General features: G+C 41.8%; 2 protein-coding genes across 4 annotated transcripts; one reads left to right on the top strand and one right to left on the bottom strand.

Moving 5' to 3' along the window:
* Positions 1-1,219: 1,219 nt before the first annotated feature.
* Positions 1,220-3,395, bottom strand: tmem69 (transmembrane protein 69). Its single transcript, XM_048252742.1, has 3 exons — positions 3,287-3,395; positions 2,936-2,984; positions 1,220-2,723 (listed from the first exon to the last, which is right to left on the bottom strand). Exons 1-3 carry the CDS (start codon positions 3,301-3,303, stop codon positions 2,019-2,021), a joined length of 771 nt encoding a protein of 256 aa, XP_048108699.1. The 5' UTR covers positions 3,304-3,395; the 3' UTR covers positions 1,220-2,018.
* A 9,066-nt stretch (positions 3,396-12,461) lies between these two features.
* gpbp1l1 (GC-rich promoter binding protein 1-like 1) lies at positions 12,462-25,830 on the top strand. 3 transcript variants are annotated; one of them, XR_007194610.1, is made up of 12 exons: positions 12,462-12,665; positions 14,060-15,284; positions 15,946-16,060; positions 17,690-17,819; positions 19,434-19,738; positions 20,691-20,766; positions 20,941-21,137; positions 21,308-21,448; positions 22,387-22,542; positions 22,682-23,012; positions 23,318-23,420; positions 23,777-23,822. XR_007194610.1 is itself a non-coding variant. In XM_048252953.1 (12 exons), the coding sequence occupies exons 3-11, from the start codon at positions 16,001-16,003 to the stop codon at positions 22,965-22,967; spliced, it is 1,272 nt and encodes a 423-aa protein (XP_048108910.1). In that variant the 5' UTR covers positions 12,462-12,665; positions 14,060-15,284; positions 15,946-16,000; the 3' UTR covers positions 22,968-23,012; positions 23,318-23,420. The 3 variants fall into 3 exon arrangements, 2 of the variants coding, with proteins under 2 accessions (XP_048108910.1, XP_048108909.1); XM_048252953.1 differs by lacking the exon at positions 23,777-23,822 and having other exon boundaries at positions 22,682-22,814; positions 22,894-23,012; XM_048252952.1 differs by having other exon boundaries at positions 12,464-12,665; positions 22,894-23,012; positions 23,777-25,830.
* Positions 25,831-25,887: the final 57 nt, after the last annotated feature.

Here is a 25,887-nt window from a genome sequence, read left to right as displayed (position 1 = left end):
TATTGCACACTGCCCTCTCCCCACATACACAGCACACTATCCCATCTCCCCTATCATCCCCCCAACACACACACCAAGACCCCTGGCAGTTGGGTTAGCACCTTGAGCCGTGGATCTGCCCAAGGTTTCTTCCTTGGTAAGGGAGTTTTTCCTTGCCCCTTTTGCTCTTGGGTGCTCCTTGTTGGTGCCCCCCCCCCAATTCCAATCCTCCCCCACCTTTCTTATGCAGCCCTTGCCACTTAATCTACTAAACCCCTCTTCTACTGCACTTTTTACCCCCCCAACTTTGCACAAATAGGCTGACACCAGACATAATTTCACTGCATTTCTTACTTCCAGTATATATATATGCATGTGACAATAAACTTCCTTGTATCCTTGTATCCTTGTACAGCATACAATCATCCTTTCTCCATTTAAATGTCTCACAGCAAAGTATACTGCACTGGTAGTCTTCATTGCACATGGAATCTGGCATTGCACTTGTAAATGTGGACAGGTACATGAACAGTCCGGCAGTGATGGTTGTTTGTGTATATGTGTGTGTACGTTGTGTGCGTCAGAGTTGGGGACTCGAGTCCCACTTAAGTCGCACAAACAGTGACTTCAGACTTGACTCGGACTCAAGCTTTGAGACTCGTGAACAAGTTGTATTTCATGCGATTAGTGTTTTTTCCCATCTAAATTTATTTCTGGATTTCTATTTTATTGGTGCATATTCAGTATGTTAAGGAAACATGTGACGAGCTGCAAGTCCCCTTTGCCATAATGCGTTGCCTAACTCATGCTCTACTCACTCACAGATCAAAAAATCCATTGACTACGGCAACAAGTCCAGGTTCAACGTCGAATTTCATCAGGCATCTCAAAACACACCCAGAAAGAGCATATGAGGCACAGGTAACAAGCTAAACATCGCAAAGTGTTGTGCTAATGCTGGGAACAGACAGATTGCATGTTTATATTTGGTCATATGATGTGTGAACCCCCCCTCCCCTCCAACACTACACGTGTCAGTTGTATCATGCAGATTGTGTCAAGTAAAATAAACTATTGAAAAAAATGGCAATTGGGCAATTCAGATGTCCTGGACCATGTTTATGACCCTCTGTAGAACCTTTTTGTCAGCTGCAGAGCAGTTAGCATGTGATGCAATATATTCTATGGAACAATGGTAGATACACATAAGCAAATGAGTAGCATCTCACCATAAATGGGCTCAGTGACCACAGGGACCAATCAACACCACCATGTTTAATGTGCAGACATAATTAAATGGACGGAGGATGAAGGTGTGTTAAGTGTCAACAGGACACATTTTGATTTATGCAACATGATGTCCTGGAGGAAGACAAAGCAATTTCTCACAACTCTGCAACGGGTTTGGTTTTATATGTCCATTGATGAATTCATATTTTAAACAACTAGTGCAGTGCCTGCCCGTTCAAACATGCCATTCCTGTAGAAAACCCGTAGCCCACTTACATGGCCACAGGTGTGCCTGCCTAAAAATTGGATGATAGGAAAAACATCATTCCAGCTAAGCATTCAATAATGAATACTAAATTTTATATAGCAATACACTAGCCTAAAATAAATATGCAGTCAGTGAGCAGAATTTAGGCATGGCTGCATGTGACATTGTTACAGATCAAAATGACAGCCTTAACTCAGAACAGCTGTTAGACTTTATATATGTTTATTGTTATGCTTATTGAATAGCTTTCTGATAGAGAAGACAAACCATTTTGTGGAATGACCTGTGCTGTGCCCTGATTCAGTGCTGTCAAAACTCTGCTTACCCTCTCTGTCTCTGGACCTGCGCTGTGCTGTGTGAGAGGGGGAGTGGCTACAATAAAGTGGAGAAAGCCAATGGGTGCTTCTTTTATCAATTTATTTAACAATCTCTTTTGAAGTGTTTTGTAATAAAACCATGTACAGTAAAATCACTGACTGATAGACTTTTGCTCTGGCTTTATTCTATTTTCAATGATAAATTAAAAATCCATAACAGCACATTACTTTTCTGTCAGAAACTTCTTTTCTGGGAACACTCCTTTAATCACGATTGTTGACAACAGAGAAAAAAAGGCGACAAATGTGAGCAGGGCTCTCAGAGCTTTAAACCAGCTAGGGTAGGTGGGAAGAAGAGCGAGATCATAGTGCAGAGCAATTCCTAGCCCAATGATCACTGTTATAGCTGACTGTGTAAAATAATCTTTGCTGAAGAGTAAAGCTACCCATGCTATCAAAGAGGGAACAACACTATTTGCCAGGTTCAGCCAATCAGGTTTTGCTGGACTACCCTCAGGAATGGCAAAACCCCAACGCACACCACCCAAGAAGGACACGATACAGGCTCCATATGCAACTTGTGCAAATGCTATCTCAGGCATGTAGAGCTCTGTAGCACCCATGACAAGTGGTGCGGCCACAAATGGCATGAGTCCGGATAGTCCAAGATATAAGGCCGGTTTGGGCGCCAGTTTTAAGTCCTTCATATCATACCGCAGCAGGTCCAGTTCCCGAGAAGAAGGCTCTTCAGGGGGCTTTCTCTTATGCATCCAAGCTGAACTGTGGAAAGACTGAATCCTGAGGAGAGTACCTGAGTTCAATCTGAGAGGCTCTGGACCTCTGCATATTGACCCGCAGCTCAGAACCTTTCCTCTGATACATGGTGGTCTATCTGGGCAAGCGGATAGTCTGGAAACAAGCTGCAAAGGCTGAAATTAAAAGGTATGTTTTTGTTAAAATGAATTGCAACAGGGACAACCTGTACACTGTTGAGATGATTGTACAACGTTACTACATTATGCAACAGATTCCACCGTGGATCGTCTCATCTGCTTACATAACAGTGTTATATGTTTAAATAACATGGAACAAACATAATGCAAAGTGCAAGAGAGAAAGAAGTAGGACTATACATGAATACCTTGTTGCCAGACAAAATGCATCTTCTCAGTACACAAGACAACATCTCCCTAGAATCAAACATAACAGAAGTTATTTTATTTCATATATGAAAAAAAAAAATATGTATATATATATATATATATATATAAAAATGATGTATAGAAAGCTACCTAGGTGGCATGCAAAACACGTATTACGACTTGATTCTAGCATTACATAGGTTATTTTGATTAGGCTAGTAACTCTGTAGTAAGCTAGCTGGATATGTAAATAGCAATGGCAGGTTGCAACTTATGGACAACTCCTAAATAGTTTAACACATTGATTGAGTCAGTACCAATCAGATGTAACATTAGCACACTTAACTTACCTAGGCACAATTGTCATCTGACGCTCTCATCGTTAAAACGACACTATCGTGTAGATCAACAGTAGCAAGCTAGCTCGAACGGAAGAAGGTCACCCATGCAATCGAACAGTGCAGAGTAAATTCTTTCCGCCAGCATATTTCTATGGGCAAAATCGTTCCTAGCAAGCAAGTACCGCTAGTCTATCGAGCGCGCATCGGCGTGTGTCATAAAAAGGGCTTGAAGCTGTTTAAGGTTAAAGAAGTACAGTTGCTTAGTCGTTGATAAAAAAAAAAGAGATGAATCACCTCTGAGTTTGGATTTTAACGAATAGGCTACATTTCACATTCTGAAGTTAAGTAGGCCTGTGTCAAACAAAAAAATAAACACTGACAACTCTCACCATCAATATTAAAAGGCAGGCTAACTTAAGGACAGTACCACGACATATTTAAGCATTAGTACATTTAATTGACTGTTTATGGGTCATGATGACTCCTTCAGTTAGGGATGACATGAGTTGCTCAGACATTCAACTTTAGGCCTACATGCTTTACAAAAACAGTAATATCATTTGAAACACACTATAGTGGGACAAAAATGGTATGGTGGTATGCTATACGTACAACTTTCTGGTGCATCAGAAACTCAGCTTTATGTTTTGAAAAAAATATCTGGTGTGCACCAGAAAGTTTAACTGTGCTACATGAAATTAAGCACCAGATCAACTTGTTTATTCGTTTGTGTGTCTCAGGGTCTCACTTAAAGCAACATGCAACAATTTGCCATTTAAGGGGCTCTGTATATTCCAGAATACCACATAGACCAGGGGTCGGCAACCTTTTTTGCCTGGAGAGCAACTTTTACCAAATGTATAATTTTTTTAATCTCAGAAGAGCCACATAAAGACAGTTGCAAGAAAAAGTTTGGATATTTAACGTACAGTTACTTTCATTCAACAGAGGATTTTTAAATACATTTTCTAGTTTTAATGTGCAAGTAACTTGAAATGTAAAGTGGAATGACAGAAGTATGGCCCATTCACACCAAGAAACTTCACCTCACTGAATATGAGCCAGCCAGACTCCAAGGCCATCACCAAATCTAATCTCTGGTAGGCCTAATGTTCAATTTCGCCAATGATATGTCAACGAAAATTGAGTGGTGTGTTGTTAGCTATGATGTTACACATTGTATTATATTATCCATAGCATATAACTATGTAGCCTAACTATTCTGTAAAAACATTGTAGCCAAACACACTGCATAACCAAAAGTTACAACAGCTACTTTCCTATTTCAGCCTTGTGTTTGCGCTCGCTGTGGTTGCTGACGTTTCCTTTTTGACATTTTCCTTATCTAGCCTAGCCTACAGCATGCGCACACATCAACAATAACAATTAAAGTGTTCTCGTTGACTGAAATGGAGGGAAATCTGTGATTTTGTTTGATATTGACATGGCAACGAACTGCGAATGTAACAATATTGTGCAGGCTACGGTTACAGAGTCAAGTGAGGTGGAAAGTTATATGCCTAGGCTAAATTACTTAGATAGACCTACAATATTACATTTTGAAAATGAACAAACTAAAATAAAATACATTTTATTTAAATACTCATTCATTATTTTCAAGAGCTGAGCCGCATCAGAGGGATCAAAGAGCCGCATGCGGCTCCGGAGCCGTGGGTTGCCGACCCCTGACATAGACACTTCACTGACACTGGGTTTAAAGCCGATCACATCTTGAGTTTGACATCAATGGCCATTGTGTGAATATGTGAATTCATATTCCTGAAAGGGTTGAAACTTATCATCCATAGCATCATAGGACCGTATTTTTGGCCGCTGTTTTCTTCCCTTTGTTTGTGAGTTTGTTTGTTTTATATTTGACAATATCAACATTAAACTTGATAGTAGCCCACTTGGTTGATAGGGTACTCTGATACAGTAGGCGTCAACATGAGTGCACTGAAACTTTGTCACTTGCCCACACACACCAACACAAGCATTCCATAAACAACGGATTTTATTGAGCAGCACCGACAAACACAGAACTGAATTGTAATCTACACCTCAGCAGCGAAAGAGTTTGGTGGTAGTGTGAGGGGATAATTATGAACGCCGCGCAGGGAAACTATGTTTAGTCAGAGTTTTTTTTTCCGGATTTTTTTTTTCCCAGTGATTTTGTGTCAACGATTCCCGGGACACTGAAAGACCGGGGTGCACGAAACTTGTTGGGCATGTAGCCCCACAAGGATGACACGGAACCATTGTTTTTCATTTTGATCCGTCGCCCCCCTGCCGGACTGGACCCCCGAAAGTAGGGTAGGACGGACACAGTTTTAGTATGTTGGTCTCAAGGGGCCAATTTGATGTATAGTGCCACCTAGTTAAAAATTAAAATGCAAAAATGAGGTGTTGTAATTGCAGGTATCTCTGGCTGACAGGTTCAAAACTGCACGGAATTTGAAGTAGAATCATTATGACACCCTCTGACTGCATGCCAAGTTTTGTGGAATTCTATTCATGGGGGACCATACAATAAATTATGTATGTGTACATTTAGTGACTGTACACTACGCATGCACACACACACACACACACACCCATGAACACAAACACAAAGATACATGCACACACATGCAGGCAGGCACACACACACACACACACATACACACAAACACACACACGAGCACAGACACACACACACATAAACATACACGCACACACATACAGTAGACATGTAGGCATACGTATGCACGCACATGCACACACACAGGCAGGCACGCACAGACTCACACACACAAACGCACACATAAGCACACACACACACACACGCATGCACACACACACACACACAAAAGACACACGCACACACATACACAGTAGACATGTAGGCATGCGTATGCGCGCACATGCACACACACAGGCAGGCACGCACAGACTCACACACAGGCATGCACACACACACATAAACACAATCATGTACATTCACGCATGCACAAACCCACACACACGCACAAACACACATAAAAACACACACATGCAGGCACATGCTGTCACACACACACACACACCCCATTACCCCCCCACACACACTCACAAGCAAAAACACACATACAGAGAAACACACATATACACAAAAACAAACGCACATGCACCTACTCATTTACAGACACAAAAGTTGCAAGAGTAGGGGATGGAGGAGATGGAGACAAATTGACAAGCGTTATTTATTTTTGCGGAGAGAATGTGCAGGACTGAATGGCGGTCGTATTTTGTACCGCTTTGCGGTATAGTTTACAGTTTTTCTCGATTGCTTTGATGCAATGAAACTGGGATCCACTTGATCTTGACCTAAACCTTCTTAGCACAGCAGAAGTCCTCTCTTGCAAATGATTTAAAACATTTTCATTTTCACAGCTATTTTTATTGTTGTAATATTGAACGATTTCAGGAAAAAATTGTACGCACAGTACATTGTACGGCCAAGGCTAGGGGCAATTATTTTCTTCAATTTCCCTTCCAAATTATGTTTTATTGTCTGAAGACATCTATCGCAAGAATTTAACATTCTAACAGCAACAGCAAAGCAAATGCAAGCTAACCAAAGTGCAGTCGGTTCTCCCGCCATGGTTTTTGAAATCACACACCTGCTGTATCTAAAGGCCCACGCACATAAGGCCTACGACTATCACTTTACACGCCCCCTGTTGCACGTCACAATTTAATTGACTATAGCTGATCCTGCCTCCTGGCTCCCCAAAATGCCGCATCATGTGAACAGATCAGCAGGCCGGCAAATTTTCACCTCACTTTCAGACACAAAAAGACGGCAAAAAGACATCCCTTCTTCCCGTGATCTCTGTGTGAAAAGGCCTATTGTTTCACATCCTTTTTCAAAACATTTAACACAGTTCTCACACAAAGACTCCTTTGGATTAACTGTGTGTAAATGGAAAACATTTATCCACAGCTAATAGATATTGCTTGCAAACCTATATGAACTTAATGTCAATGTGTGAATCTCTTTTGCAATTCTTCAATCAGCAATCATTCATTATTCATAAGAGATACCATGTCTGTTCTGTGTTGCTATTTACGAGTATGAATCTAAGGCACTGCATTGCCTATTTGGTGAAGAAAACAGTACAAAAGCTGATAAGTTCAGGTTTACTGTTTACTGTAGGTCTAGTTCAATGAAAAATGACAAAAAAGTTGTAGTTCAGTGTATGGAATGTGTCTTGTCTAGGTGCTTACTGTAGGTCCTACATGTCAATGGTAGTTACATCTTGGGAGGAATGAATACAATTCATTTGTATTCAATACATTTTGTCTTTTCATAGTTTTTCTGATGACAAATGAGAAGAAATGGCACAGACGTAGCAAAGATTAAGGCTGAAACTCCTAATTTTGAGAACGGTGTTTTGCATTTTGTTGGGCAGTGTATAATAAATGTACAGTTATTTGTTTACAAGTTGTATTGTTTGATGGAAAAATCTGCTTTTGCTGTGTGCTTTGAGAGTGTTATAGTCTTTTGCAGGCAAAATGTGCCACTGTTTCGGCCTGCGTGTTAACTGTTTTGAAAATGTGGAGTTTGAGTTGACTGCTGCATCAAAGCAATTAAGAAAAACTATAATAATGTTGAAAGCTTCTTTTTTTTATTATTTGTAGGAGCCACACCAGCCAAGCTCATTACCACTCACACATGCATAGCTGAACAACCTCTGTTTATTTTCTACACCAAACAAAAGGGTATCGCAGTTAAAACTTTGCAACAATTTGCCACTTTCTATGGTATGCTTTTATCAGGCAACTAGTTTTCCCTTCATTTTCAAATTCATTTCAATTGTAGGCCTATGGTCTATGGTCATGTGAAGGAGAGATAAACACATGTGCTATTCCCACCAGCCACCCAACATATGTTGTGTTATTCTGTGTTCTGAGCTGGAACACACAAATTGAAAGCAGACATTGCTTACTATATCGCCATTACCTACCAAAGATTACCTACCAAAAGCTGCATTCAAGATTGAAACACTGCACATTTTCAATTTTTCTGATTGCAGCTACCAGACAAGTTAATGTATTTTAGTGCATTGTTCAATGTTAGGTCTATCACTAAACTGTTCTGAGGCAGTTCAAGCAGTGCCCAACATGGAAGCTGGTTCAAATGAACTTCTCTCCATTCAAGTCCTACGGAGTGGCTCTATATCTTACTGTCTGTGGTGTCAACATGCAGGCTCTGGGTTTGTGACCAAAACCCTTTACTGCTGCTTTAAAGTTAAAGTGCAATTTCAGATATGCTAACATTAATGTTATTGTGTAACAATTATTAATAATTCCATCATTGGCAATAAATAGCAAGGCAATTGCAGGATTAGAGAATAGGGGTAATGAAGTGTACTTTATTTTGTTTGCATAGTGGCATAGTGTTTGCAGAGTGTCAACACCATGCAATCAGTGGTCATACTGCTATGTGACAGATTCTGATTCTGATTCTGGTGGTGCATATCTTGCCATTTGGCTGGATGAGAAACATACATTTAATTAGCTATAACCTTGTAAACAATTTGAGCTCAATGCAAATCAAACCAGCTAATAGGCTAACTGAAATAACACCATGCCAATCTCTAGGTATGGTGAAGGGTATGTGATGATGTGGGGCTATTTTAATTCCAAAGGCCAAGGTAACTTTATCAGGATGCACAGTATTCTGGATCCATGAAATAACTGACCTTTAAAAAAAAAATCTGCTTGTCTCTATGGGAATTTAACATAGGGGTGGGAATACTTATGACCCCTGTATTTTAAGGAAGAACATTTATTTATTCATGATACATTATTCATTCACTAAGAAAATTGGTGTCCTTAAAGGTTAGATATTTCCTCATTTTTCACTTTAAGGCATTAAGATCAATTTCTAAAAGATGATTTTATATTCCTCTTTTCTGTCAACTTTAGCATGGGTGCCAATACTTTTGGCCATCACTGTATGTCAGTGTTTTCGTGTGGACGTGGCCTTAGACTATAGAATATAGGCTACATGCTGCCTCTTCACTCAAGGCCCTGGAAAAAGTCCATCACTCTGCCTGTAGATTTACTGATGGCTATAGTAATCACCATTGTGTCTTTTATGATAAAGTGGGTTGGCCATCTTTAGTTGGGTCTGCACCCACCCACTTACTAAGTGCTCTCATAAAGGCCTATGTTACCCATCGGCCACGGTGCTCCTCCAAGAAACGACCTGCCAAGTGCCACCAGAGCAGGGGCATCCCTTAGTTTAGTTTAGTTTATTAGTTTATTTGTCAGGGGCCATGCACAGTTCAAGCCTTGTGCCAGAGTTAGCTATACAGCTAATTTACATCTGTGGTCCCTGGGCAAGGGGGATAAAAGGACAATATAGACAATACAGACAATACTACAAAACAGATAGAAACCACAAACAACATAACAAGCATTACATAACGTATAAACCAGTATACAAAAATATATAAATTCCATGTTATAGAAAGATCAATGACCACATAGTTGTTTTCCCTTCAGCCAAGTCTTTAAGGACGTTTAAAAACTGCTGAGACTCTCTCTGTCTTCAAGAAGGAAGCTCTTGAAGACCCAAATATTCCAAGGGTACCTCCTTTCTTCTCTCCTCTACCACTTTCTCCTTGTGCCACACATTGACTAGGACTTACAATGTCAGCAGTCCTTTTTTTTTTTGGGGGTTGCCTTTTCATTTGGATAGGACTGTGAAATATGACAGGAAGCAAGTGAGTGGTGGGATCAGGAAATGACTGCAGGCCATATCAAACCTGGGTCCCCGTGGGCACTTTGACCCAAATGTGGTCCGGATGCTGTAAGTTGTGCCACAGTGCCCCCTATAATGTTTGCACTCTTATCCTCCAATAGTATTGACAGATGCAGTAGTCATTCCTAGTTCCTCTGCACTGTATGCTATTCTGTAAGTCGCTTTTGATAAAGGTGTCTGCTAAGTGAATGAATGTAAATGAATCATGCCCTTCATGATGTTTCATATCAGTGAAGCAATGAGTTATCAAATTCTGTAAAACTGATACAATGTTGTGAATAAATACTTAATTCCTGTTTTCTAGGTGTACTGTAAACCACCTCAGTTACACAAATATAATAATGTAGATGATTGTCTCACATATGTTGTGCATTGCACAGGGCATAGGGCCCCTCAATCCAATAATTCTGGTTATGTTATGTGATGTCTTAATAGGGGACCTCAATCCAATATGGTTATGCTATGTATGATAATCATGTGTGATAATTCAATATAAGGACAATCAGACCGTACCTAACCCAACATGCCACTCAGCTCCTAGTACAGATCATGGTTATCTCATGCCTTGGCTACTGCAATGCCCTCCTCACGGGCCTTCCAGCTTGTGCGGTAAAACCGTTTACAGATGGTCCAGAATGCACTGGCTCGTCTTGTCTTCAATCAACCAAAATGGGCATGTTACCGCACTGTTCATTGAGCTCCACTGACTTCCGATAGCTGCCCGCATCAAATTCAAGTCACAAATGCTTGCATACAAAGTGTCCCTCTGTCTTCAAAAAACTCTTCCAAGAATACCTGACAACCTCACACACCTGATATGCACTTACCATGCTCTTCCCTCCTCTACCTCCTTCCTCTCCACTTCCCTCTCTTCCCCCCACTATACTTCCTCTTCTACCACTTCTCCTCCTACCATACCTTGACTAGTACTTAATATGTAAGAATTCGTCTCCTATCCTCTAGTACTATTGACAGATGCAGTGGTAATTCCTAGCAATATCTTCTCTGCACTGTAGCTTAAATGTTATTCTATTGCTGGGCAATTCCACACAAAACTGTCACATCCATAACGCCAACACAATGCCATGGTATTTAGTTGCCGTTATGGACGTGACAGTTTTGTGTGGAATTGCCCTGCTGTAGCTGTAGCTCTGTAGCTTAAATGTTAAAATGCTTAAGTGCTATTAGCTTAAATGCTATTCTATTGCTAAATCGCTTTGGATAAACGTGTCTGCCAAATGAATAAATGTAAATAATCATGCTTTGTATTTGTCATCTTTTTTTCAAAGATCAAGAATTTTCACATACATAGAATGCATAGTGAAATGGCATTTAGCTGCTCAACTTTCCTGTGTAGAGGTGTCCTGAGCATATCACTTACTATTTATAAGGATAAAAAAGAAAGATTTAGAAGAATTTAATAAAAAGGTTGAGAGAGAAGGGGGTAAAAAGTGCAGTGTGTGTAAGTGCAGTATGGCAAGTACATGTAATGTATTTTAAAGAGCCTATGTGTTCAGGATGCGGATGGCTTGGGGAAAGAAACGCCTTTCTGTTTTAGCCATGTGAGAACAGAGACATCTGCCTGACCTCAGTGGTTTGAACAGTCCATGGTCAGGGTGTGAAATGTCCTATATGTCCTAAATATTTTGGGGCCCTTGTTTGTATTCTTTTTGGATATATATCTAGCAGGGTAGAGAGAGGAATCATTCAAGAGTCATTATTTAAGAGGTTATTTTCAAAATGTTCTTCCAGACGACCATGCCTCTGGACCCCCTTAGCTTAACTGAGTTACCAACTTTCTGAGGCAGGGAGAACGTTTGTGCCCAGGGGCCCAGTGGTTCATAATCCATCCATGGGCGCAATGTTCCAAAATTGCAATCAGTGATTAGATTTTTTTTTTCTTGTGGGCCCACACATCTTGTCATAAACTCATAAAATTGTGATATCCTAAGTATGCTATTATATGAAATATTGCATCATATAATTGAATATGCTACATTTTCTTCCTGAAAAAAGGACAAATTTGATAGCATTCCACCCATACACCCGTTACATCCATAAATCTTCAGTTGGCCTTCGAGGCTATGTTGTAGGCTATCCCACCCAATTTAATTATGTTGGCTAAGGACTTGTGAGTATCAGGAGGGGGAAACAAATGTGGGTAGCCTCAGAAGTGAATTGTTTACAATAGCCATTGATGGATTAGCCTACCAAACAGAGATTATAATTTTTTAACGCATTCTCAGAATTAACTTTGCAGAATGATATCAACTAATTGAAGGAGCTATCATCAATGTCCTCGAATCTGTAATGGAATTCTAAAACAGAGAACTAACTTGAGAACCATGATGCAGGGGAATGTTATGACGCGTCCATGGCGCTCTGCGATCGATTAGCACGTCTGGGGAGAAGTAGACAGGAACAGGGCAGATTGACTGGAAAGTCGGAAAGAGTGCGATCTCTAAACCCAAACAATTAAAATCCTTCAAACACGACATTTCGAAAGTTTTTATTGCAATCTGACCACAACTTCGTTTTGTTCATATCCACATATCGGATTATTGCATTTTGCGAGGGGACAACTGGTCATAGAAGGTATGTTTGCATCGAAATATTTATCCCTCTCCGCCAGTATGGCTCTGGTGCTGCTAGGGAGCCATCTTGCAACAGTTTATTTTGCTCAAGCTGGGTCTTAAGCCATCTGGCCAGTCAAGTATGCCTGTGTTTACATTGTTGGTTGGTCGATTTGTCATCATATTCGTTCGTTTGTCCAATATAGTACTGTGTATTTACGATGAATCACTCATATAATGCAGATTTAACTATTTAAGTTAACACATCATAAACGGGTTGGTAAACTATGGTAGCAAGCTACATGCTAGCAGTGTCTCGCGAACGGCCTGCTAGTACTCCTAGCATAGCAGGCTACGTCGTGCTGCGGGCTTACAGGCTAACTTCAAGTTTTCTCCTGCATCGGTAATCAAGTATACAAACACGCGTCGTTTAGTTGTAATTCATGGACATTATTTTGACTGTGGTGGATGGATGACAGCTTTCGTATCACAGTTATGCAAGTCATACTGCACACATTTGTTTCGACCGAGCAAGGACGTTGCTTGACAAGCCTGCTAGTTAAGATAGCTAGCAACATATCTGCTACTGGTAGGACGTCATCTAACGATTACTGCCCACAGCGTAAGCTAGTTCAGAGCGCTCTTTTCTGTGCTTTTATAAAAGTTTAATTAAAGCTACATCTTTCCATCTATATTTGTTGCGGGGCTACTGTTGAGGCACGTTATAGACTACTTTAGTGGGCATATTATTGCACCAAGAGTGTCTGGTAGCCAGCAGAATAATTTAGTTTGCATTTTGCAAGTATCTGATCGCGGTAGCTAGCTAAGATTGACATAGCTCGATGGCTAGTGAAGTTGCTGCATACATTGGCTAACTTAGGAAGTCGGGCAACGATAGCATTAGATCTTATTTAATGTATTTTTACACATCTATAGATATTGAAGAAGAGCTGTTAATGTACATAGTTAAGCCATATTACCAACGCAGTAACGTTAGAACGTCTTAGAAGGGTTCTAGTCAGTCGTCAAACCAGATAAGTTCACGTTAACTGGTGTTAACTGTCTGTTAAGTTACTGAAGCTTCAATTAACCAGCACTAATATCGAGAGCAATTAACAATATTGACAAGCGTTAACATTTAGGTCGTGTTAGCTGGTTAAAGTGCTGTGGCCAACTGCGTCCAGACGATTCATTCTGTCAATATTTTGACAGGTTGTGGGTTATCAAGATGTGACCGTCGACATAGAATTGACTATATTATTTTAACTTTGCGTTGTGTCTATTCCAATTTGACTAAGTATTTCATCATTTCATATTTCAATTTGAAAACACTGCTCTAACATCCATGATTATATAAGCCTAACAATATATAATTTTATAACAAATGTCTTTCCTTCCTCCCTTTTTTTCTTGCAGAATTGATCTGCAGAATAGCAGGGAAGAGACTGTTCTTAAGCCTGAGGATCCCAACATCCCAGTTTTACCAACTGACACTGTCTACAAAAAGATATCAACTGCGTGGTGGTGCTGATTACATTTCCTCTTTCAAAAGGGAGATAAATGTGTGGCCCATCGAGTGTTTACTGTTCTAGGCCGTATTTCAGTTGTAGTTTTTTGCCACTGCATTAGTGAGTAATTTACTTGATGAAGCGTGTATTGAATTAATGAATAGGGACATTAGTCATATTTGGAGACCCAAGCATAACATTGGTCTTACAGAAGAAATGTTCATGGCTGTGAACGGCATGTGTTCTTGAAGATATGTCAGAATCCTTCATGTCACAGTGCTCCCAATTATCCATTTTCTCTGTATGATAACAAATGCAAACACAATGTTGGTCAAATTATAAAAACACCCCTGCCTTGCTCTTGTGATGTGACACATCGGCTACCCTGTTTTGCCCCCACGTGACTCCCTGGCTGTTTTGATGAGGTGAACTCAGGCCTTCCACCACTCTGTAAAACAGCTCTGTGTGGTACACCCACCTCAACCCCCTGGTTTCCTGTGCTTGTGCATGTCCATTGATTACAATGAGCTCGTGACAAGGAGGATCCCCAAGTGTCAGAGCAGGCACATCGTGCTGCTTCCAGAACTTTAAAAACTAAAAAGAAAGAACAACAGACTCTCCGAGCCATTGAACTGGCGAGGTTCCCCATTTTGAGGACATTTGAGACTGTTAAAGCCTCTATAAACTACCCCCATACAAAGACACCCAACCCCCCCTGTCTCTACAGACCTGCATGCACTCTCTTATCAGCCTTTCTCTTGATGTAAGGCCAACCTGGAGGATCACCAAACTACCACTGCATATCACTTGCTCTTCCATCGCCGCTTCTTATCCTTCTCTTGCTGGTCTTACCAAACCAAGGAGCTAGTTCCTCTGTTCAGAGCTCAGTGCCCAGGCTGCTGCTTAACGCTCCTGTCCCAAACGTAGCCCTCTGTCATCCACCACACCATCCTGGACACTGGAATCTCCGTGAGGCCAGGGACTGCTGTTGTCCTCGGCCGATAGGTCGCTCACCTCCAGGAGGAGCCTTGAGGAGCGGACCAGCACAGCTCGCTGCTGAGACAGGGCCTAGTGCGCACAGAGAGAGAGAGATCTGAGGACGGCCACTGGAGTTCAGAGCTTAAGACTCTGGGGTAAGTAGCTGTTCTCACAATACCACTGTACAGTCAGACACATTTTTCCAAATATGCAGTGATTCTCATGAGCATTTTGTTTGTTTTATTTATTATTACATTACATTTAGCAGACACTTCTTGACCAAAGTGACTTACATGTCAGCTATATTACAAGGGATCACATTGTTCCCGGAGCAACTTTAACGTTAAGTGCCTTGCTCAAGGGCACAACGGTGGAAGTCGGGAATTAAACGACAACTTTCAGGCTACTGCATGCTAGCCCAGCTCCTTAACCACTACACTACCACCGCGGATTTCATAATTTACATCTTTGTGTCTCCCCCATAAGCCATATATAAGTCCTTGCATCAACATTTCCCATGTATGTAGATCATTCTATACTGCGTACATGGACACATTCAGGCACATCTTAAAACTCAACAGAGAAAAAAATGCTGGTCATGGCCATGCAGATCGAATAGCATGTGTAACACACACATCACATTCATCAATCTATTGGAGGTTATTGTACACAGCTGGAAAACTGGAACTGCCATATTGATCATTTGAACTGGCATTAGCAGGATAATATCCATTCTCATACTCGTACCCAGTCTCCTACTGATGTCAGACTTTGAGCTGTTGTGGTTCTCATCACTTGTTTATTTGTGGTGATCAGATCCTGGCCATGAGGTTTGATGCCTCGCTCCACTGAAGGGAGACACTGGACCTAAATGGCGCAGCATGACTTTGTTCCTGCCTGGCTTAACTTCTCCACGCCTCAGCCTGCCAAGGTGAGACTCCCCGGCCGGTCCCACAGCACACACAGGCTTAGTATTACTGATGCTTAGTTTAGGGGCCTCATACAGAAGATGTTTGATGGTGCAATGAATACAGTGTTTCCCCTAGAATTCTTTCCAGCAGCGGTGCTGTTGATCGTAGGAAGCCCCAAAAAAAAAAAGAGAAACATTTGAAAAAATGACTCCTTAAATTGTGACTTCTGGTGGATTTTGTGAAAGAAATGGACAGATTGAGTTACAAATTATGACATAACCATCAATACAAGCATGATTATTGCAGTACTTGAACAGGATTATTCATGTTTTTCTTTCACCTTTTTCATTTACATTATTAGTATTAGCCACTGTACAACTGTACACTGTAGGCCACTGTACAAACTATTACTATTTAGAATATACAGTGCTGTGCATAAGTTAAGACATTTATATATAATGTATTTATTTACAATACATGATGCATTAAAAATAATTGATGTCCTATTTCTTTTTTAATTAAGGCATTAAGACAAAAGGCAAAATATGTTTTTTTTATTCCTCCCTTTAGTCAATTTCAGCATGGGTGTCTTAACTTTTGCACAGCACTGTATAAACTATATAGACTTCTCTTTCATGCCATTACACTGTATTGGTGCTGTGCAAGTCGAATTGAGTCCCTGTCACTTTAATGCTGTGACGGCCCGTGACGCTAGCTTGATTCTCACGGTTTTAGCAAGCTAACTTACTAGCGTTGTTGTGCATGGTGCATAAGAATACGTGGATGAAATTAATTATGTTTCCCATGTCATTTGGTAAAATAAATGGTCAAAAATTCGAAGAAAATTCACTTGGATTATAGCAGATAAGTGTCTTGTATCATATCTATAATTTTGATGAGCTCTACAGGCCCACCAATAGGCTAGCTAGACCTTAGTTTCACAGCCTAGGTATGTTAGCAACACGGGGCTTGAGAGCATTGCCTGTATCACAAACAAAAACGAAACAATGCGTGGATTTATCTGGGAATAGGCTACTGAAGGTAGGGGCGAGCTATCTCACTGGCGTGTTTAATTTGGTTCCTTGGTTAACATAATGTAGGCTACGTTTTTTTGCACAAAATTGCGTCTGCTAATAAACTTAAACATAAACACAAACAAGCGCGGATCTCCTGTGGAATCCCCTGACTGCGCCTTCAACGTTAGCCTACTATTATTTGTTGACATGAAACCTGAACGAACGGCAGCTGTTCCTGAAGTTCACTTGCGTCTATTTTTTTTTTTAATTAGGCAACTCTTTTTGCAGTGGCGCTTGAATTCCAGGAGCGGCGCTGCGCCGCTGATGAATACATTGTAGGGGAAACACTGGAATACTCCCTTTCCCCCTAATTAACAGATTGATAGCAAAGTTTTCACATCCAGGCAGTTGCAGTCATTTTGTTATCTTAGAATGAGGGAGTGGTATGTGTTTGAGTGTGTATGTAGGTGTGCGATTACATGTGACTGACTCTAAGTGTGTGTGTGTGTGTGTGTGTGTGTGTGTGTGTTATTGTGCAGATCCGTTCAGTTGTGAATGAACGTATTTGTTCATCTGAATGAAGTGCACATGTGCCGCTGGTGACTAATCTTTGATTACATGCTTGTGTGTCAGTCCCCTGCAGCCAATCTTGAGAAGCATGGAGAGCACCTCCCCCGAGGAGACCACCGGCCAGGGGGGAGCCGCCGCAGACACAACTCCTCTGATGGCTTCTTCAACAATGACCCGCTCCGTGCTCCCGCAGGTGGATATGCACACACGCACGCTTCCAATTGCTCTAGCTCTAATTCTAGTGTAGATTACTACAGGTGAGAGTTTTGCAGTAGTAGGCCTACTAATCACAATTGGGTTCCTACTGAAGGAGAGACGTGAGATGGAAACACATGAATGTTTTTAGAGACAGTTGTTGTGTGTGTCCCCCCAAATTATTATTATGCAAAAAAGGAAAAAGATTGTCTGGGAAGTTTCGGTTTTGTCTACCATGCAACATTCATGGCCTTCTCCTGGCATCTGCTTGTGATGCACTGCACTGCTTCTAGTTGGTTTTAAAGGTGGTCCCCTCGCTCCTTATGCTGCAGATGTTGTGGCTGGTGGTGTAAGCTATCTACCTCTGTAGCACCAGTACTATGTGCAATAAAAAGTTAAGGCACAGACCTGATGTACTCTTGCATTAGGGCTGGGCGATAAAATGATAGCGGTATGTATTGCAATAGACATATTATCGATATCAATAAAAAATATGTTCGATAGAACATTCGATAATTAAAAGCAACACACGTACACCTCCTGCCTTACGTTGTCCATAAATAAATAGGCTAAATATATCTTGCATTGTAACTAGTATGTGTAACTCTACCAGAGTAGGCGATAGAAGTAGGCCTACCTCAACACACTCTCAACAAGTCCTTGCCCTGTGCACTCTCTCTCTCTCTCTCTCTCTCCCTCTCAACAGGCGCATCCCTCCTCAGCATGCACATGTAATCCAAACATTCACAATTGTGCAAGACGACTGGCTAAACTGCTATTAAATCCGGTTAGCATCATTAGCACGCTGCACGAATTTGTTCAAAACTGTTGCATCAAATTGACTGCTAAATTCTAATCATCTCAATCCCGATGCAAATGGATAAACTAGCAAATTAAGCTACTTTGTTTACTATATTTCCAGGCTTCAACCAGTGCTGCTTTTCATTCAGACTTATATGCACACATATTTATTTGAGTGTTTTTCATGATTGTGTTATTTCTTTTCCCTGTTTGCTTTGATTGATAACTGAGGTGACTAAAATCAGAAGAAGGTTAAGTTTAAAATAAAAGTGTTTTTTTTTTCTTCTGGTCCTTATCTGAGATAGATTTTTTTTTTTTTTTTTAAAGTCAATAATTATCGATATCGACTGATATGAAATACTTATATCGTGATGCAGTTTTCAGCCATATCGCCCAGCCCTATCTTGCATACAGGCATTTTTGCATATACATACTCTTGCACACACATTGCAAGCACTTTTCTTATGTGTATGCTCATGCTGCATTAATCTGGGTGACTAGACAGTGGCCACTTCAAGTCATAATTGTAATGTTTGTCTCTAATATTAAGGGCCCTTATTTGAATGATGTTGCAAAGTCTAACTAAAGTTGATTTAATAACTAGGCAAAATCAATTTGCTAATATAATTTAACCGTGGGCAAGACTTTAACTGCAAACACTGATCAGTCAGTTTAATGCTCCCACATGCCTCATGATGGCCTGTAGGCCCCGCTACTTTATAGTGTAATGTTGTGGAATTGTTTTTTTATTATTATTATTATTGTTATTATTATGATGTCTGACCTTTTTTTGTTGATTCTTGCTCTCCAGGGGATGGGTGGCAGCAGCCTTCCCTGTTGAGGCATGATTCGGTGGACTCGGGCGTGGCAAAGGGTTCTGGCGGTGGCCTGGGGAGTGGGCAGGGCTGGAAGGACTCGCCCGGCTGGCAGCACCATCACCAGGGGCGCCATGGCAAGCGTGGAGGGGGCGGAGGTGGTGAGCGTGAGCGGCAGGGAGGTGGCCACCGGCAGCGCAACGGAAACTTCCACCCTCCACGCAAGGGCGGGCCCTTCCAGGACCGCTACTCCGACGAGGAGCGCAACGAAGACAAACTGAAGTTCGTGGAAGAGGACTTTGTGAGTGAGCTCTACATGCAAACAGACATCCAAATGCGCTCAGGCACATGTTCCCCCCCACAACTTCATAGCACTTAGATGCACACAAACCTAGTGCTGGGTTTTAAAACTTGATACCAAAGTAGGCCTGGCAAGGAGAACATCCCTGTATCACCCATATGAGATGGCTTGCTTGCAAACCTTTTTATGTTAGGATTTTGCATTCCTTTTTGTTTGTTAGATTGTTTGTTTTTGACCAAAAATCATTCTTTTTTGCAACCATTACCAGCTAGTTCCAGCATCTAGAGAGGTTGTTGATAAAAAGATCTAAGGTATATGTGAAAAGAAATTTGCATTTTAAAAGCTGATTTAAAGATGGAATTAAACAGTTTGAAGAGAGAGACATTGTTGGAATTCATGACCTCATATTCTGTACAGTATTCAAAGTGCAAGGTTGCAAGGAGCACAGTGCAAGTGGATCTTTTGCTGGTGTTGAGCCAGCATAGTCCCAGCTTGTAACTTGTTGCCTCACATGATTGTATTGATACCGCAGATCACCATATCCTGAGAAGCTTTCTAACTATCTTTAGTAATAGTTTGTGAGTGTAAGTTCTGATAAAAGTCTGAATCAAGAGACTTCACAAAGCACACCAATGATATGGCCTAGAAGGATTGTTTTCACTTCTTGTTTCCTTTGTGGTGTTTGGATATGTGCTCACCATACAGTAGTTTTGAGCTGAAGCAGAAGTGTCACTAGAGGCAAAGTTTGCTTGTTAGTCACTACATGTTTGCTCCAGCTATCGCTGTTGCCACCCGCATTCCTGTGATTTTAGACACTTCAAACACCTAATAGACTCCTACATTTTTGCCAAGGCTAAAGCCGAGTATGTTCAACAGAAGCTATGCAGCCAAATACAAGGCCATTCAACTCACTGACTTTGTGTGTGTGTGTGTGTGTGTGTGTGTGTGTCAGCCCTCCTTAAACCCGGAGACAACTGGAAAGCCAGTGAGCCAGGCTCGTGCTGTGGGGACCCCTGCCGGAGTTTGGGGTAAACGGCTTCATACTGCTCAAATTTGCATTCTTATTAGAATCTTAGAATAGAGAGGCAATGAAGTGGTCAAACTTGCAACTTGGCATAATCATAAGTGTTGTCATTATAAACATAGTTAAAAGTAGAGTTGGTGCAGCCCATTAAAATGGCATTGTTTTTTTTTCCCCTCAGAGAATCCCCCCAGTGCCAACAAGCAGGTGTCTAAGATGCTGGTCATTAAGAAGGTGTCTAAGGAGGACCCCAGTGCTGCCTTCTCAGCTGGTTTTGCCAGTGCTGGCCCACTGCCCACCAACGGCACCAAAGTGTCCATTGCCGGACCCAGTGTCTACAAGAACCTGGTGCCCAAGCCTGCCACAGCTCCCAGCAAGGTACAGTAGGCATGGCAGTCTCAGTTTCCACAGATACCTCTCCAACATTTATGACTTTCAGTGTCATCCCTGAGATTTCCGTATGTAGCCTAGTGGTAAGAATAAGCTATAGTTTATACGTAGCTTGCAGTTGAGTAATGGTTGTGTTATTGTTGCTTCTGCCCCAGCAGCCTGGTCCCTGGAAGCCCAATGGAAGGGAAACTAAAACGGGTTTGCATTTCTCTGGCCGGGACTCTGCCTTCTCAAGCCCCGCCTCTGTGACCAAACCTCTCCCCCCGGTCAGCGCCCCAGTGCATGTCACCCCAAAGGAGGTGAGGAGGACACTACTGGTCACACATGGCACTAGGATGGCCTTCTGGGCCTGCACACTTTTCACTTTTGCAGTAAAACTGACCATTTTCATCTGAGGTCATTCTAATGTGGCAAACCTCCGTCTCATTAGTTACCACAAGTTAGGATTGGTGGAGAGATTTTCATTAGTCAACAGTTATCATATGCACTTATATCATGTGTCACTCATTTGATTGGACTTCATTCCTCAAATAACTGTTGGAATGTTACTATTTTTGGTACAAAGCATACAGATTTTCAGCCATGTGAGTTTGTTAATGTCAAGCAAATGCTCTGTTAAGGAGTGAGGCTACATTTGAATCTGAACATAGTTTGTTGCCTTTAGTAACACTAACAACTGCCACTGCAAACTAGATGATAACCCCTGATAACTTTCTTAATGTAAAACCAAGTGTCAAGTGTAATTATGTACATTAGCCACAATGATATTCTTATTTCGAATGAGCTTGAGTAGGAAGGTGCTCAATGTATGTAGTACAGCGAAGCACAGTCGAGCAGAGCTCTGCTTAGCTAAAGTTGGAGGCAAAAGCCTGGTAAAGGCTGAAGAGTTAAGCACAGTTTCCTGCAGAGCACACACTGTCCAAAACAACCAGATTATGAAAGCAGGACTCTTAAGGGTACTGACAGAAAGTGTGCTCTCTATCATGATACGGGTACATTCCCCCCCAAGGGTGTCCCTAACCAAAATCCTACTGCCCTCCCAAGCATGTTGAGACTGCTTGTATCACGGCCAATATAAACAACTTGTTGTGTTGTGTACAATTATTATTGGGAAAGCAGCCATTCAAGAGATTAGTGTGAGTTTCATTTTTCTTCTCCCTTTCCCCCCTTTTTCTTTGTGCTCTCCGTTCCCTCTCCTCCTCTTCTCTCTCTGTGTTCTGTCCGTCCACCCCCCCAGCCTCCCTCCAGCACCACTCCACCCATAGACATCACCCCTCCCCGCCTCAAGCTGATGCGCCGCAGCACCGACCGCAAGAGCGAGTTCCTGCGCGGCCTCAAGGATGAGCGCAACGGAGAAGTGGGCGGCAGCCACAGCCCTGGAGTGCCCACCGAGGTCAGACACACACATGCATGAGCATATACTGTACACACACAATACACATATAGCTGATCTGTGAACATGTTCAGGTGTCTTTTGCTGTGTTTGATAAATTGTATAGATCAGATAAGTAGATGATGTAACGGTTGATCAGTCCGCAGTGATGGTCTCCTCTCCAAAAGACTGCAGAGCTGAGCCAAGCAGCAGCAAATCTCAAGGCGTTTCGCAGGCGTGTTGGTTGGCCTCGGGTTCTTTGAGCTATTTCTGGAAGCTGTCTAATAATGCAGGTGTGGTGTCCCTGTTGATTACTGGTCGGCCGTTTTGGGAAGGGCTTGAACATGTACCTGTCATTGCCGTGTCCCACAGGGAGAGGGCAGCACCCCAGAGCCCAAGGAGTATGGAGAGGGACACGAGAACGGCATCTCTCACTCACTCAGTGACTCGGATACCGAACATCTGTCCAGCTCCCTGGAGGCAGAACATCGGTGAAGAATGCAGACAGACATACAATAACTCTCTCTCACACACACACACACACATGCACGCACACACAGTTGTATTAGGTCACATTCCGTGTTCAGGAAACAAGGAATTTTTAATACAATTTCAATGTAGTTTAGCTCACATTACCTCACAGTAATTGCCCAAGTGTAGATTGAGGTTTTGCTTCTGCTATAATAAAAAGTGTAGTGAACGTGTATTCTTTTGATATACATACCACCTTCTCACTGGTTTGAGCTGTGCCTTTAGTAGACATTTGCTGACCTCTCTGCTTGCTTGGCCCTGATAGGCTGCTGAAGGCCATGGGCTGGCAGGAGCACCCGGAGAATGATGACAACTTTCTGCCTCTGACTGAAGATGAACTGAAGGAGTTTCAGGCTAAAACTGAACAGGTATATGGAAGCTTTTATCTTTCTTACTTGGATGCATTTAAAAGGATGCTATTAAATGTAACAAGCTTGGACAGCAGTACAGTTATGTGTGCGTTTTCTTTCATTGCATATAACCCTTGGGCTTTAAACCTATTGCCTTGGCTTTAGTTGGCTTGGTTTAGGCTTGGTTGTCCAGAAAAGCTCCAGATAATGGTTGGCACAGATGAGCAATATTGCACTATATTGGTCTTGACTTTGTCTGTGTCTGTGTGTGTCTGTGTCTGTGTCTGTGTCTGTGTCTGTGTGTGTGTGTGTGTGTGTGTCTGTGTGTGTGTGTGTGTGTGTGTGTGTGTGTGTGTGTGTGTGTGTGTGTGTAGCTGAGGAAGAATGGACTGGGGCGCAACGGAATGCTGGTGAGGCCACGGGGTGTTGCCATGCCACTGGCCTGGCGGAGCCCGGTGGAGACAGGCCTGGAGGAGGGCTCCGAGTCCGAGACGAGTAGCAGCAGCCAGACGTCTGACGACGAGGGCACCTAACGAGGGGAGCGCCTCTTCCATGTCCTTCCTCCCACTCACACACCACCTGAACAACCACCCATCCCGCTACCACAGTCTCTCGCTCTCTTCCATTCACACTGTTTTATTTAAAGAAAAGAGAGAAAAATGGATGAAAACAACAAAAATAGATCTCATGCACAAGAGACATCAGTCATATCCCAGAGAGAAAATAACATGCCATGAGTCACCCTCTCACGAGGCAATTTGTGTTTTCTTTTTCCTCTTTCCTTTCCTCTTGGCCATTTCCTCCTTTTGTTGTCCCATCTTTCAGGAACTTGAAAAATATGGAAAAAAAACAATGTATGAAAAGTCACACAGCATCTGATTTTTTTTTTTTTCTTGCTTGGGGAAAACAAAGACTAACTCACAAATAACAGCAACTATAATCCTGATTTAACATGAAACAACTTCATCAGAATGTTCTTTTAAGGAAAAAAAAAAAGAATAAATAAAAAATGGCTTTGACACCTTTTTTGGCGAAAGCAATTCGTAGTGTTAGTGTTGATAAAACAATCATTGTGAGCCGTTGCCACCAACGAAGCTCCCAGTCCCTCAAGGAACACAAGTCTTTCACCATCCACAGCAGTGATGAGCTACCAACCCCCTCCAACATACACACTTATACACACAGTGCACTGTCTTATGATGCACGGCAGCTAGTGAATGAAAAAAAAATAGGTGGACGCTCTAAATCCTGGTCCTGAAGGACCCCTCTTTAAGCCGGTTTTCAGAGCAGGTAGTCCATCATGGACACAGCTGGAACCCCATGACACCTACTGGTGGTGGCTATTGAGAGATAGTTGGATGATGGTGCTTTGAAAACCAGCTCTGTGTGGGGTGTGCCTCAGAGCCTGGGTTCAGATGGAGGAAGGCTGATGCTTAATATTTAACTGGAACATGCAATGTTCGGTGGAGGTGTGTCCTGATGATGTGCTGTTTACTTCAACATTGTTTGGTTTTAACGTCTCATGATTAAAAGACGCGCAACATGTTATTTTCTCGTCTCTTGTTAGAGAAGTCTGTTTTCACTAGAATTATTTTAGCACCATGAAAAAGATCTCCTGTAATCTTGTGTTTACAGCTGGTCTTTTCTGTGTAATCCGAAAACAATTCTCAAGCAAGCACACCGATCCTTACATTGTTTGAATGTAGCCAGTAAGGGCTTAGCAGAGTGAAGAAAGAGAGCAAATGCTTTATCTTCAAAGGCGACGGTTAGTCAGCTCTGGTGAAACATGACGTCTCGTGTTTTGATTTTTTTGGCATTAATGATTTTCTGATGGTCTGGGTCAGGCTGAGAGGAATACTGGGATGATGCTTTGGAGAGTGATTCGAAGTTTTGTTTACTTGATACCCAATGACGATGAAGAGAAATGACCGAAGGTTCTGAATTTTATGACTTTCAACCCCATGCCCAACCCAGTTTCCCTACTGCTGTTTTAAAGGTGTAGCACCATCTTTCTCTAGTTTCATGAGGGACTGCTGTTGTAAATTATGGTTCACCAGATTTCTGCTTTTGTTTTGGTACCTCTTTATTTCTGCTGATAGGGCATAAACGGCTTATCACACACTTAAGGTTCATTGTTTTTGGTTTTTGTTTTGGTACAGCTGTATAAAATTCCCACATTTACTAGTTTTGTTTTGCATTATTTTGTTCCTGGAGCCTTGATATTCAGGGTGGATTGTAAAAAATATAAGAATAAAAATTGTGAGTTTTGGAAGATTATTTTGATAACATTATTTGCTGATTTGAGAAAATGATAAAGGTGTCGTGTATGGGGGTTATCTGTGTGAGACGAAGACAAACAGAAACTACTGCATCTTGGAGGAAAAGACAGAAGAAAATTGTAATAAATATTTTGCATCAGTTTGCCAAACATGTCTACCCTTTCGTTGAATTTCAAATTTGACACTAATAATTTTTGGTTTCATGC

Source organism: Alosa alosa, chromosome 9 (assembly GCF_017589495.1).
Source record: "Alosa alosa isolate M-15738 ecotype Scorff River chromosome 9, AALO_Geno_1.1, whole genome shotgun sequence".
Lineage (NCBI taxonomy): Eukaryota > Metazoa > Chordata > Actinopteri > Clupeiformes > Clupeidae > Alosa > Alosa alosa.
This window is presented reverse-complemented; position numbering and strand designations above follow the sequence as displayed.

What these genes read in the sequence shown, in the direction of transcription:
- tmem69 (XM_048252742.1), bottom strand. An exon ending in GCATTTTGTCTGGCAACAAG is followed by an intron (nt 2,724 to 2,935) that starts GTATTCATGTAT and finishes TTTTAATTTCAG; the next exon opens with CCTTTGCAGCTTGTTTCCAG.
- gpbp1l1 (XM_048252952.1), top strand. Translation starts at nt 16,001, where the DNA reads ATGGCGCAGCATGACTTTGTTCCTGCCTGGCTTAACTTCTCCACGCCT. An exon ending in CCCGCTCCGTGCTCCCGCAG is followed by an intron (nt 17,820 to 19,433) that starts GTGGATATGCAC and finishes CTTGCTCTCCAG; the next exon opens with GGGATGGGTGGCAGCAGCCT. An exon ending in TCCCTGGAGGCAGAACATCG is followed by an intron (nt 23,013 to 23,317) that starts GTGAAGAATGCA and finishes TGGCCCTGATAG; the next exon opens with GCTGCTGAAGGCCATGGGCT.